This window comes from Hyperolius riggenbachi, chromosome 2 (genome assembly GCF_040937935.1).
Source record: "Hyperolius riggenbachi isolate aHypRig1 chromosome 2, aHypRig1.pri, whole genome shotgun sequence".
In the NCBI taxonomy this organism is placed as follows: Eukaryota; Metazoa; Chordata; class Amphibia; order Anura; family Hyperoliidae; genus Hyperolius; species Hyperolius riggenbachi.
The window spans coordinates 559,543,981-559,557,929 of NC_090647.1; the positions used below are offsets into that span (position 1 = coordinate 559,543,981).

Sequence of the window (13,949 nt, forward strand, 5' to 3'; positions counted from 1 at the left end):
GATGAGCAGCCCGCCATCAGCTCTGCATCCGAGGCCTCCACCCTCACCACCACCACCATCCCTGCTCGCAGCAGCCGCCCAGCAGGGCCTGGGGAGGAGGCCAGTTCACCGTCACAAGTTGGCGACCTGTCACTCAGCAGTATTTTTACCCCAGGCACCATCAGGGTATTGTCTGCTGTTGTTGGCGATTTGGAGGAGGAGATGCTGATGGGCACTTTGGGGGATGAGGGATTGGACAGCAAGACTGTGGTGACAGTCAAGCAGTCCATCCATGCATCAGGAGAGGAGTTTGGGGGGTCATCATCCCAGCAGGACATGTTTCAGGAGGGGGAGGATGATGATGACACGGCGAGAGACAGAGACTGGGTGCCACCACCTCCAGGGGATGTCGTCCTCAGCAGCTCTGAGGAGGAGGAGGAGGATGCGCTTGTGGGCCTTGCAAGGAGGCGCATCATTGCAAGCATTGGCAGCAGTAGGCAGGTCCCACAGCCTGCTGGTGTCTCAGGCTCAGCAGCAGCAGCAGCAGCATCTGCCAGTACCACCACCAGCCGCACCCAAGCCCCCCCCCCCAACCACCACAGGGAAACAGGCAGCAGCGGTTCCATGCCGTAGGGGGTAGTTTTTGTCACCAATCTGGCGTTTTTTCACCATGCCCACAGTGTACAGCAAGTACGCCACTTGCAACCACTGTCAGCGGAAGTTGAGCAGAGGTGCAGACCCCTTAAAGTTCAGCACCAGCTCGCTCATCAACCACCTTTCTGCGAAACATTTCCACCAGCATGAGGAGTTCCAGAGGCTGAAGGCATCTGGTGCTGGCAGTGGCACCACACCCATCACTGCACAGCCTTCAGCAGCAGCAGCAACAGCAGCCACCCGCCCTCCTGCTCCTCCAGCAGCACCAGCAGGAGTGCGGAATTGCACTGCTCCTCCCCCCTCTGCAACTCCTGCCGCCGACACTGAGGCCTGTTCTGGCAGCCAGTCCTCAGTGGCCTCCTCTGCTGTGTCTGCTGATTCCCGTGCCAGCAAAAGGCCACGCCAGAGCCTTTTGAGCGAGTCCTTCCAGGGGGTGGTTAGGGCTCTGCCTCCCAGCAGCCGTCGCGTGCGGCAGCTGAACGGCTTGCTGGCACGGGCCATGTGCTCCCAACTCCTGCCGTACATGCTCGTGCAGGAGGGGAGCGACATGCGGGCGTTGCTTGCTTGTGCAGCCCCAGACTGGCAGCTCCCCAGCAGACACTTCTTCGCCCGCAAGGCCATTCCTGCACTGCACCGCTTTGTGATGGCCAATGTGGAGCGAGGGCTGGAGCACGCGGTTGGTGAAAGGGTCCACATCACCATGGACTCCTGGAGCAGCCGCTTCGGGACAGGCCGCTACCTGTCTTTCACTGTCCACTGGGTCAGCTTGGTGGAAGGGGGTGAGGATGGGAGAGCAGCAGTGGGCACAGCAGCAGCAACACAGTGGGTGGTGCCCCCCCGCAGGGTCAGGGGAACTGCAGCAGGTTCCTCCGATCCTCTGCCATCCTCCGGCACACCTGGCCAAACCCCCCGCCTCAGCAGCAGCGTGAAGGCCCGCCACTGCCAAGCGCTGCTGCACTTGGTCAGCCTTGGGAAGACCAAGCTGACGGCAACCCATGTGTTGGCCAAACTCCAGGAGCAGGAGAGGATTTGGCTGACCCCCAGAGGCCTCAGAGTCGGAGAGGTGGTGGCCGACAATGGGGCCAATCTGGTTGCCGCAATAGACAGGGGAAACCTGACCCACATCCCCTGTCTTGCCCACGTGCTGAACCTGGTGGTGCAAAAGTTCTTGCGCACCTACCAGGGGATGGGCGAACTGCTGGAAACGGCAAGGAACGTTGTGCGTCACTTCCGGCGCTCGGCTGCAGCCTGTGCGAGCCTGGAAGACGTGCAAAAGGAGCTGGAGCTGCCACGCCATCGGCTGATCCTTGACGTTCCGACTCGCTGGAACTCCACCCTGGCGATGTTGGAGCGTCTGGTTGAACAGAAGCACGCTGTCAACCAGTACCTTGCCCTGGCCACTGTTTCCGCCGCTCGGAGAAGGGACAAGACCAGCAACATCCCGTCCATCGTCCCCGATGATGACTGGAGGCACATGCAGCAGGTGTGCTTAGTGCTGGCTCCCTTTCTGCAGGCCACTAACATGGTGAGCAGGGACCATGCTATGGTCTGCGAGTGGGTGCCCCTGGTTTGTCTGCTGAACAGGGCCCTCGATGCTTTGCTGGAACAGGGAGCGGCAGCCTTGGACCAGCAGGAGCGGCAAGCAGCTGCACAGTCCACCTCTGAGGGGGAGGAGGAGGAGGACTTGGTGGAGGTCCCTGACCTTGCTGCTGATGAGGGGGATCAGCACAGCGCAGCTGAGTTGGTGTGGGGGTGGAGAGAGGATGAGGCGGCAGAGGAGGAGGATGAGGAGGACAGCACTGCCGTCGATGTGCCAGCAGACGTGGCCCGCCTCTTCCCAATGGCAGCGCACATGCTGGCGTGCCTGCGCAAGGACCCCAGGGTGATCCAGATGAAGCAGAGGGAGGACATCTGGATCAGCATGATGTTGGACCCACGCCTCAAGGGGAAGTTGAGCCAGTTCCTGCCGCCTGCAGGAGGAGACCCAGCGCAACAAATAAGGAGCTTGCAGCAGGCCCTTGTTGAGCGCTTGGAGGAAGCCTTCCCCCAGCCTTCCACCCCCACTGTCCAGCAGCCAGCACAGAGGCAGCAGCAGGTGCCTGCATCCAGCAGCAAGCGCCCCACAGACCTGCTGTCTCTCAGCCACGAGCTCTACAGGACTGTAGAGGCTCCGGCAGCAGTGACTATAGAGGAGGTGCATGATGCAGCAGCATCCTCCTCCGGTCACAGCCAGCGCCTGACCCGCATGGTGGCTGACTACATGGGGTCCTACAGCGGGCTTGACAGCGATGCCCCTGTTGATCCCATGGAGTATTGGGTCAAGCGCCTGGAGATCTGGAGCGAGCTGGCGCAGTACACCCTGGAAGTGCTGTCCTGCCCCCCTTCCAGCGTGCTGTCCGAGCGCTGCTTCAGTGCAGCTGGTGGCGTGGTCACCGAGAAACGCTCACGTCTGTCTCACAAGTCTGTGGACAGACTGACGTTTCTCAAGATGAACCAGGCGTGGGTGGAAGGCGAGTTCCTGGCCCCTGTTGTCGGCGAGAGGGGGACATGAACTGGCTAAGAACCATCGTTAATGTACCTTACCACCCTTTACCACCTCCTGGCTCCTGCTCACTAAGCCAGCCTGGTTCAGTTTGACTATTACGTCGCCTGCAGCCACACATTTTACACCTACAGTGGGCCTGCTGTCTGTCTGTGTTTCCCACTGCCAGGGTACACAGAATTACATTCTGCTGCCACTCTGCCACCAGCTATTACGTCAAACAATAGCTATATATCTGTGTAATTGGTTGTACAAACAAAACCAAAAAACCATTAAAAAAAAAAAAAAAGGTTTAATTTTTCTGAGGTGCCCGGGTTGAAAACTGTGTTGTCCCAGTTGTGTATTGGACACGATGTGGGCTGCACGACCGCTGTCTGGGACCTCCTGCCTGCTGTGTTTATTTACAGCCCTGTTATCACCGCTAGGTACCAGGGCTATTATGTCACGCTGCCTGCCTGCTGCCACACTCACACTACTCCTCCATTCCTCCTGCTGCTGCTGTCTGTCTGTGTTTCCCACTGCCAGGGTACACAGAATTACCTTCTGCTGCCACACTGCCACCAGCTATTACGTCAAACAATAGCTGCTCACATTACTCCTCCATTCCTCCTGCTGCTGCTGCTGTCGGTCTGTGTTTCCCACTGCCAGGGTACACAGAATTACATTCTGCTGCCACTCTGCCACCGGCTATTACGTCAAACAATAGCTATATATCTGTGTAATTGGTTGTACAAACAAAACCAAAAAACCATTAAAAAAAAAAAAAAAAAAGGTTTAATTTTTCTGAGGTGCCCGGGTTGAAAACTGTGTTGTCCCAGTTGTGTATTGGACACGATGTGGGCTGCACGACCGCTGTCTGGGACCTCCTGCCTGCTGTGTTTATTTACAGCCCTGTTATCACCGCTAGGTACCAGGGCTATTATGTCACGCTGCCTGCCTCATTGACTGCCTGCTGCCACACACTCATCCTCCTCCTCCTGCTGCTGAATTTACCTCCTGCTGTCTGTGTGTTTCCACTGCCAGGGAGCACATACAATGGCGCTTCCAACATGCGTGCGCCACCAGCTATTTGTTACGCTCAAAAATAGCTGCATTTCTTTAAAAAAAAAATTGAAAAGAGAAATAAGTGAAGAAGAAGACGATATAGAAGAAGATGAAGAAGATGAAGAAGAAGAAGATGAAGAAGAAGAAGATGAAGAAGATGAAGAAGAAGAAGATGAAGAAGAAGAAGAAGAAGAAGAAGAAGAAGAAGAAGAAGAAGAAGAAGAAGAAGAAGAAGAAGAAGAAGAAGAAGAAGAAGAAGAAGAAGGAGAAGAAGAAGAAGATGAAGAAGAAGAAAATGAAGAAGAAGAAGAAGAAGAAGAAGAAGAAGAAGAAGAAGAAGAAGATGAAGAAGATGAAGAAGAAGATGAAGAAGATGAAGAAGAAGAAGATGAAGAAAATGAAGAAGATGAAGAAGAAGATGAAGAAGAAGAAGATGAAGAAGAAGATGAAGAAGATGAAGAAGATGAAGAAGATGAAGAAGAAGAAGAAGAAGACAATATAGAAGAAGAAGAAGATATAGAAGAAGATATAGAAGAAGAAGATATAGAAGAAGAAGATATAGAAGAAGAAGAAGATAGAAGATAAAGAAGAAGAAGAAGAAGAAGAAGAAGAAGAAGAAGAAGAAGTATATACAGTACTGAACAAAATTCTGGACACAACTTCTCTTTTCACCTTTTTTTTTTTAAAGGAACATCCCCACATAATCACTTGCTGTTGTTACTTGGAAAAAAAGATGTTTCTTGCATCATTCACCCTTAAAACAAGTGTTGGAAGCTATTTAAGGCCAATTCGAATAGTCAGCTCGAATAATGAGCTCGAATACCGACTCGAATAGTGAGCTCGAAGTCCGAGGTCGAATCGAATAGTAAAAATTATTCGACTCGAATATTCGACTGAACTCGAATAATTTACTATTCGAATTCGACCAAACTCGAATTTTAAAAAGGGGTATTTGAGCACCACTGGTATAGATTAGATAGGTGCCAGCCTGCAGTATAGATTAGATAGGAAGGTGCCTGCAGTATAGATTAGATAGGTGCCTGCAGTATAGATTAGATAGGTAGGTGCCCGCAGTACAGGTTAGATATGAAGGTGGCTGCAGCGGTGGGGAGAGCCGGCATAGTAGTTAAAACTTACGTGTCTTCCTCGGATCCTCACAGCTACCATCTATTTCCTCTCCCAGCATCTGTGTATTGGTAACAGCGCCCCCTGTGGTGACATGCGGTCACGTCATCATAGGGGCGCTGTTACCAATACACAGATGCTGGGAGAGGAAATAGATGGTAGCTGTGAGGATCGGAGGAAGACACGCGAGTTTTAACTACTATGCCCGCTCTCCCCACCGCTGCAGAGGGTGCGGGGCCTCTTCAGGCCCCACTTGCCACCCCCAAAGGCCGGCTCTGCTTTTGGGGCTAATTGGACCATGCCTTGTAAGGGTTTTTCGCCTTCCTCTGGATTAACAGGGATATGTGAGGGAGCAGGCTGGTGTTGTACTTTGTTCTCTGGTTGAACTCGATGGACGTATGTCTTTATTCAACCCAAATAACTATGCAACTATGTAACTATGTAAGTGACTGCCTATACTGCAGTAACTTACCTATCTAACCTATACTGGCACCTACCTATCTAAGCTATACTGCAGTCACCTACCTACCTAACCTATACTGCAGGCACCTACCTATCTAACCTATACTGTAGTCACCTATCTAACCTATACTGTCACCTACCTACCTAACCTATACTGTAGTCACCTACCTATCTAACCTATACTGCAGTCACCTACCTACCTATCTAACCTATACTGTCACCTACCTATCTAACCTAGACAGCAGGCACCTACTTATCTAACCTATACTGCAGGTAGTGTTGGGCGAACAGTGTTCGCCACTGTTCGGGTTCTGCAGAACATCACCCTGTTCGGGTGATGTTCGAGTTCGGCCGAACACCTGATGGTGTTCGGCCAAACTGTTTGGCCATATGGCCGAACTAAGAGCGCATGGCCGAACGTTCCCCGAACGTTCGGCTAGCGCTGTGATTGGCCGAACGGGTCACGTGTAGTGTTGGGCGAACATCTAGATGTTCGGGTTCGGGCCGAACATGGCCGCGATGTTCGGGTGTTCGAGCCGAACTCCGAACATAATGGAAGTCAATGGGGACCCGAACTTTCGTGCTTTGTAAAGCCTCCTTACATGCTACATACCCCAAATTTACAGGGCATGTGCACCTTGGGAGTGGGTACAAGAGGAAAAAAAATTTAGCAAAAAGAGCTTATAGTTTTTGAGAAAATCGATTTTAAAGTTTCAAAGGGAAAACTGTCTTTTAAATGCGGGAAATGTCTGTTTTCTTTGCACAGGTAACATGCTTTTTGTCGGCATGCAGTCATAAATGTAATACATATAAGAGGTTCCAGGAAAAGGGACCGGTAACGCTAACCCAGCAGCAGCACACGTGATGGAACAGGAGGAGGGTGGCGCAGGAGGAGAAGGCCACGCTTTGAGACACAACAACCCAGGCCTTGCATGAGGACAAGAAGCGTGCGGATAGCAATTTGCATTTTGTCGCCATGCAGTCATAAATGTAATACAGATGAGAGGTTCAATAAACAGGGACCGGAAACGCTAACCCATCACAGATGTTCATTGTTCATGTTACTTGGTTGGGGTCCGGGAGTGTTGCGTAGTCGTTTCCAATCCAGGATTGATTCATTTTAATTTGAGTCAGACGGTCTGCATTTTCTGTGGAGAGGCGGATACGCCGATCTGTGACGATGCCTCCGGCAGCACTGAAACAGCGTTCCGACATAACGCTGGCTGCCGGGCAAGCCAGCACCTCTATTGCGTACATTGCCAGTTTGTGCCAGGTGTCTTGCTTCGATACCCAATAGTTGAAGGGTGCAGATGGATTGTTCAACACAGCTATGCCATCTGACATGTAGTCCTTGACCATCTTCTCCAGGCGATCGGTGTTGGAGGTGGATCTGCACGCTTGCTGTTCTGTGTGCTGCTGCATGGGTGTCAGAAAATTTTCCCACTCCAAGGACACTGCCGATACCATTCCCTTTTGGGCACTAGCTGCGGCTTGTGTTGTTTGCTGCCCTCCTGGTCATCCTGGGTTTGCGGAAGTCAGTCTGTCGGCGTACAACTGGCTAGAGGAGGGGGAGGATGTCAATCTCCTCTCTAAAGTCTCCACAAGGGCCTGCTGGTATTCTTCCATTTTGACCTGTTTAACTCTTTCTTCAAGCAGTTTTGGAACATTGTGTTTGTACCGTGGATCCAGAAGGGTATAAACCCAGTAATTGGTGTTGTCCAGAATGCACACAATGCGTGGGTCGCGTTCAATGCAGTCCTAGGCCGAAGAGGTCATAGCCTAGGGTCACAAAAACCTGTTTATTTGGGCTATTTCAATGGTAGTGATGCTGACGTACATAAATCTCAGCCATGGCCGTTAGCAACGTCTGAATTTCACGAAATGTCTCATGCAGGTAGAAGACATATTGTTAGACTTGGATTCCAAAGATGTGGTCCCTACATCTCTGCAAACCAGAGTTACAGGGCTCCAAAATTAGTAAAATCCCCCATAGGCTTTCATTGCCTCCCTATTTCACTTTCCAAAATCTCACATCTTTTCAAAGGGCAATTGCTCAGCAGTGGCAAATTTTCTAGCATTGTAGGGACCCTTAGGGGGAACATGACTGGTGAGTTTCGGGCCCCTAGGCCGAAGAGGTCATAGCCTAGGGTCACAAAAACCTGTTTATTTGGGCTATTTCAATGGTAGTGATGCTGACATACATAAATCTCAGCCATGGCCGTTAGCAACATCTGAATTTCACGAAATGTCTCATGCAGGTAGAAGACATATTGTTAGACTTGGATTCCAAAGATGGGGTCCATACATCTCTGCAAACCAGAGTTACAGGGCTCCAAAATTGGTAAAATCCCCCATAGGCTTTCATTGCCTCCCTATTTCACTTTCCAAAATCTCACATCTTTTCAAAGGGCAATTGCTCAGCAGTGGCAAATTTTCTAGCATTGTAGGGACCCTTGGGGGGAACATGACTGGTGAGTTTTGGGCCCCTAGGCCGAAGAGGTCATAGCCTAGGGTCACAAAAACCTGTTTATTTGGGCTATTTCAATGGTAGTGATGCTGACATACATAAATCTCAGCCATGGCCGTTAGCAACGTCTAAATTTCACGAAATGTCTCATGCAGGTAGAAGACATATTGTTAGACTTGGATTCCAAAGATGGGGTCCCTACATCTCTGCAAACCAGAGTTACAGGGGTCCAAAATTGGTAAAATCCCCCATAGGCTTTCATTGCCTCCCTATTTCACTTTCCAAAATCTCACATCTTTTCAAAGGGCAATTGCTCAGCAGTGGCAAATTTTCTAGCATTGTAGGGACCCTTAGGGGAACATGACTGGTGAGTTTCGGGCCCCTAGGCCGAAGAGGTCATAGCCTAGGGTCACAAAAACCTGTTTATTTGGGCTATTTCAATGGTTGTGATGCTGACGTACATAAATCTCAGCCATGGCCGTTAGCAACGTCTGAATTTCACGAAATGTCTCATGCAGGTAGAAGACATATTGTTAGACTTGGATTCCAAAGATGGGGTCCCTACATCTCTGCAAACCAGAGTTACAGAGGTGCAAAATTGGTAAAATCCCCCATAGGCTTTCATTGCCTCCCTATTTCACTTTCCAAAATCTCACATCTTTTCAAAGGGCAATGGCTCAGCAGTACCAAATTTTCTAGCATTGTAGGGACTCTTAGGGGGATCATGACTGGTGAGTTTTGCCACTGCTGAGCCATTGCCCTTTGAAATGGTGTGAGATTTTGGAACGGTAAATAGTAGGCCCAATGAAAGCCTATGGGGGATATTACCAATTTTGCACCCCTGTAACTCTGGTTTGCAGAGATGTAGAGACCCCATCTTTGGAATCCAAGTCTAACAATATGTCTTCTACCTGCATGAGACATTTCGTGAGATTCAGACGTTGCTAACGGCCATGGCTGAGATTTATGTACGTCAGCATCACTACCATTGAAAAAGCCCAAATAAACAGGTTTTTGTGACCCTAGGCTATGACCTCTTCGGCCTAGGGGCCCGAAACTCACCAGTCATGTTCCCCCTAAGGGTCCCTACAATGCTAGAAAATTTGCCACTGCTGAGCAATTGCCCTTTGAAAAGATGTGAGATTTTGGAAAGTGAAATAGGGAGGCAATGAAAGCCTATGGGGGATTTTACCAATTTTGGAGCCCTGTAACTCTGGTTTGCAGAGATGTAGGGAACCCATCTTTGGAGCCCAAGTCTAACAATATGTCTTCTACCTGCATGAGACATTTTGTGAAATTCAGACGTTGCTAACGGCCATGGCTGAGATTTATGCATGTCGTCAGCATCACTACCATTGAAATTGCCCAAATAAACAGGTTTTTGTGACCCTAGGCTATGACCTCTTCGGCCTAGGACTGCATTGAACGCGACCCACGCATTGTGCACATTCTGGACAACACCAATTACTGGGTTTATACCCTTCTGGATGGTCAAGGACTACATGTCAGATGGCATAGCTGTGTTGAACAATCCATCTGCACCCTTCAACTATTGGGTATCGAAGCTAGACACCTGGCACAAACTGGCAATGTACGCAATAGAAGTGCTGGCTTGCCCGGCAGCCAGCGTTATGTCGGAACGCTGTTTCAGTGCTGCCGGAGGCATCGTCACAGATCGGCGTATCCGCCTCTCCACAGAAAATGCAGACTGTCTGACTCAAATTAAAATGAATCAATCCTGGATTGGAAACGACTATGCAACACTCCCGGACCCCAACCAAGTAACATGAACAATGAACATCTGTGATGGGTTAGCGTTTCCGGTCCCTGTTTATTGAACCTCTCATCTGTATTACATTTATGACTGCATGGCGACAAAATGCAAATTGCTATCCGCACGCTTCTTGTCCTCATGCAAGGCCTGGGTTGTTGTGTCTCAAAGCGTGGCCTTCTCCTCCTGCGCCACCCTCCTCCTGTTCCATCACGTGTGCTGCTGCTGGGTTAGCGTTACCGGTCCCTTTTCCTGGAACCTCTTATATGTATTACATTTATGACTGCATGCCGACAAAAAGCATGTTACCTGTGCAAAGAAAACAGACATTTCCCGCATTTAAAAGACAGTTTTCCCTTTGAAACTTTAAAATCGATTTTCTCAAAAACTATAAGCTCTTTTTGCTAAATTTTTTTTCCTCTTGTACCCACTCCCAAGGTGCACATACCCTGTAAATTTGGGGTATGTAGCATGTAAGGAGGCTTTACAAAGCACGAAAGTTCGGGTCCCCATTGACTTCCATTATGTTCGGAGTTCGGCTCGAACACCCGAACATCGCGGCCATGTTCGGCCTGTTCGGCACAAACCCGAACATCTAGATGTTCGCCCAACACTAACTGCAGGCACCTACCTATCTAGCCTACTGCAGATACCTACCTATACCTATCTAACCTATAGAGAGAGAGAGAGAGAGAGAGAGGCATTCAGAGAGAAAAAGAGAGAGGCATTCAGAGAGAAAGAGAGAGTCATTCAGAGAGAAAGAGAGAGAGGGAGACATTCATAATGAGAGAGAGAGAGAGACGCATTCAGAGAGAAAGAAAATAAGAGAGAGAGAGAGACGCATTCAGAGAGAAAGAGAGAGAGTGTTTTGGAGGCAATTTAAGCCATTTTCAGGCCACTTCCGGTTTTCTATCCGGATATCCGAATCCGACCGGATATCCAGAATATTGGGTTCAGATATCCGATTTTACTCGGATACCAAAAAGTTCAGATTCGGATATCAGATTCAGATCCGGATATCTGGGTATCCGGATCCGAATTTAATTCGGATTTTGAAAAGAGGTATCCGAGCAGCACTGATACCTAGCTCCACGATGTGTGTGTTGGGCAGGGGGGGGGGGGGGGGGGGGGCGATTTTTACACCCTCACCTTGGGTGAAATTTAGCCTAGAAACTGCCCTGGTCTTGGACTAAGCCTGTGCAAAGTTGTGGTGCAGCCCAGGACAGGTACTTTCTCTTCATTAATGAGTAGAAACACTTGTCTTCTTGGAATACAGCCACCTGCATTGCATAATAAACATGCCCTTCCCTCCCTGTCTTTGATTAACTGTAGGTGCTCTGTACCATTCCACTGAGAAGGGGGGGGGGGGGATTCCTAATAAGTTTTATATAGGGTATCGCTACCAGCCCTTACCTTTTGGGAGTAGTCACTTGGTTTCTTTACTGTGCAAATTTTTCAGTCAAATAATTGTATAAATAAGAGTACGCTAAAGCAGATAATAATTATCCACCCCCATCATTCCCATAAATGGTGCAGCCCATAGGTATATAAGCACAGAGAGCCTCAGTTGATGCATCCAGTTTACTTGGTGACACCTGACTGAAGATGTCTGGCCACGATAACCCAGATGAGCCTACTGTGCTTGGAGGATATGGTCCAGTGACAAAGGCTGACGAGGAGGTTAAAGCTGTCTTTGATCAGGTAAGTGGAGGGGATGCTGTGATACTGTGTCACATGATGCCTGTCTGATTAAAGTGTACCAGAGCTGAAGAAAATAAAACGTTTTATACATAACTGGGGCTTTCTCCAGCCCCGTGTGCACGGATCACTCCCACACCGCGGTCCTGTCTTCCCGCAGCTCCGGTACTGGGTCCCGGAACTTCAGCCAGTCAGGGCCAGTCTGCTCAAGAGAAGTGCGCCCTCTACGTGTCTCTCCAGGGGCTGCTGGATAGATACGCAAAGAGCACACTTCTCTTATGTCAGAATGACTGCAACTGACAGAAGTGACGGGACCCGGTACTGAAGCTGCAGACAGCAGAGGATGGCGGCGTGGGAGCGATCCGAGCTTATGGAGCTGGAGGAAGCCCCAGGTATGTATAAAACTTTTTGTTTTCTTCAGCTTTGGTACACTTTAAAGGGGTTTTCCGGTACTTAAAAAAAAGCAAAAACTGACACCTGGGGCTTCTATCGGTTCCCTGCAGCTGTAATGTCCCGTGCCGTCCTCCTCCGATGTGCCGTTCCCTGCCGCCGGCATCGGGCTAATAATTTATCTGACTAGACGAATAGAACTGCGGCTGCGCGGACACGCGCTTTCTCGCTCCCGTGTGCGTCAGCAGGACCTTACTATGCAGTACAAAGTTTTCTTGTATTGTAAGGTCCCGCTGACGCGCGCAGCCCGGTGGAGGCGGTGGGGAACGGAGGATCGGAAGAGGACGGCGCGGGACATTGCAGCTGCAGGGGGCCGATAGAAGTCCCAGGTAAGTGTCAGTTTTAGCTTTTTTTTTTTTTTTAAAGAAAACCTGTACTAAAAAAAATCCCCTAGGGGGTATTCACCTCGGAAGGGGGAAGCCAGAGGTCCCAATGAGGCTTCCCCCATCCATGTAGCTGCAGGCAATTCAGCGCTGGCTCCCCCGAAGCGTCTTGCAATCCTCCACCGACAAGTGCTGATTTATTTACCTCGCCGGGATCCAGTGCAGGTGCAGTAGAGGCTCTTCCTTCAGGTAAGGCGGAAATAGCCGAACCTAATCGTATCCGCTCTTTCGCAGGCGCAAAATGACTTGCCCCTGCGCAGTGGAGCGGATCGATCAAGTTCGGCTATTCCCGCCTTATCCGAAGGGAGATCCGCTAGTACGCTTGCGCTGGATCCCCGGGAGGTAAATATTTACATTGCCACACTTTGGGAGGCTGCAGCTGGACAACGGAGGTACAGAGAAGAACGGGGGAACCCTCGTTAGGATCCAGAGGTTTCCCCCTCATGAGGCAAATACCTTTTCTTAATTACAGGTTTTCTTTAATATTGGTCTACAGAGAGCCTGTCAGCCCGTGTCTGCAGTATCCAAATATAGCAGGAGCTGTATAGGTTCAACAAAAGACAGGAGAGAGGGTTCAGTTGCACATAATCGTAGACTATGTGACCAGAAGGGGGCTCCACATACAGGTAAACCTATCACACCTCCCTCCCTACACTAACCTGCATCTGCACACTGGAAGGTGCAAATAGGAGAATTAAAAACACAAACACTGGTGAACAGAATTTAGAGGCAGTGTGGATTAACCATTTCAGCCCGCAGGGATTTTTCACCTTATGCATCAGAGCAATTTTCACCTCCCATTCATTTGCTAATAACTTTATCACTACTTATCACAATTTATTGATCTATATCTTGTTTTTTCCGCCACTAATTGAGCTTTCTTTGAGTGGTACATTTAGCTAAGAATTATTTATTTATAAATGCATTTTAACAGGATTAATAAGAAAAAAATGGAAAAAAATTATTATTTCTCAGTTTTCGGCCATTATAGCTTTAAAATAATCCACGCTACCATAATGAAAACCTATGTATTTTATTTGCCCGTATGTCTCGGTTATTATACCATTTAAAATTTGTCCCTATCACAATGTATGGCACCAATATTTTATTTGGAAATGAAGGTGCATTGTTTCCGTTTTGCGTCCATCACTATTTACAAGCTTATAATTTAAAAAATGTTTTAAGTATACCCCCTTCAAATGCATTTTTAAAAAGTTCAGACCCTTAGGTAACGATTTATGTCTTTCTTTTTTTTTTATTGTAATTTTTTTTTTGTGTAGAATGTAATGTAAAAAATATGTAGATGTAGTTTTACTATTTGGCCACAAGATGGCCACCTTCCATTTTGTTTTTCCTCCTTGTACTTCTCGCTAA

General features: G+C 49.0%; 1 protein-coding gene across 1 annotated transcript in view; it reads left to right on the plus strand.

Annotated features, from left to right (window-relative positions):
* Window positions 1–11,599: 11,599 nt before the first annotated feature.
* Window positions 11,600–13,949, plus strand: part of LOC137545148 (cystatin-A-like) — a 38,597-nt gene continuing 36,247 nt past the window's right edge. Inside the window, exon 1 of the mRNA XM_068266259.1 lies at window positions 11,600–11,745. Within this exon, the coding sequence (XP_068122360.1) occupies window positions 11,650–11,745 (96 nt within the window). The 5' untranslated portion in view covers window positions 11,600–11,649. The remainder of the gene's footprint in view (window positions 11,746–13,949) is intronic.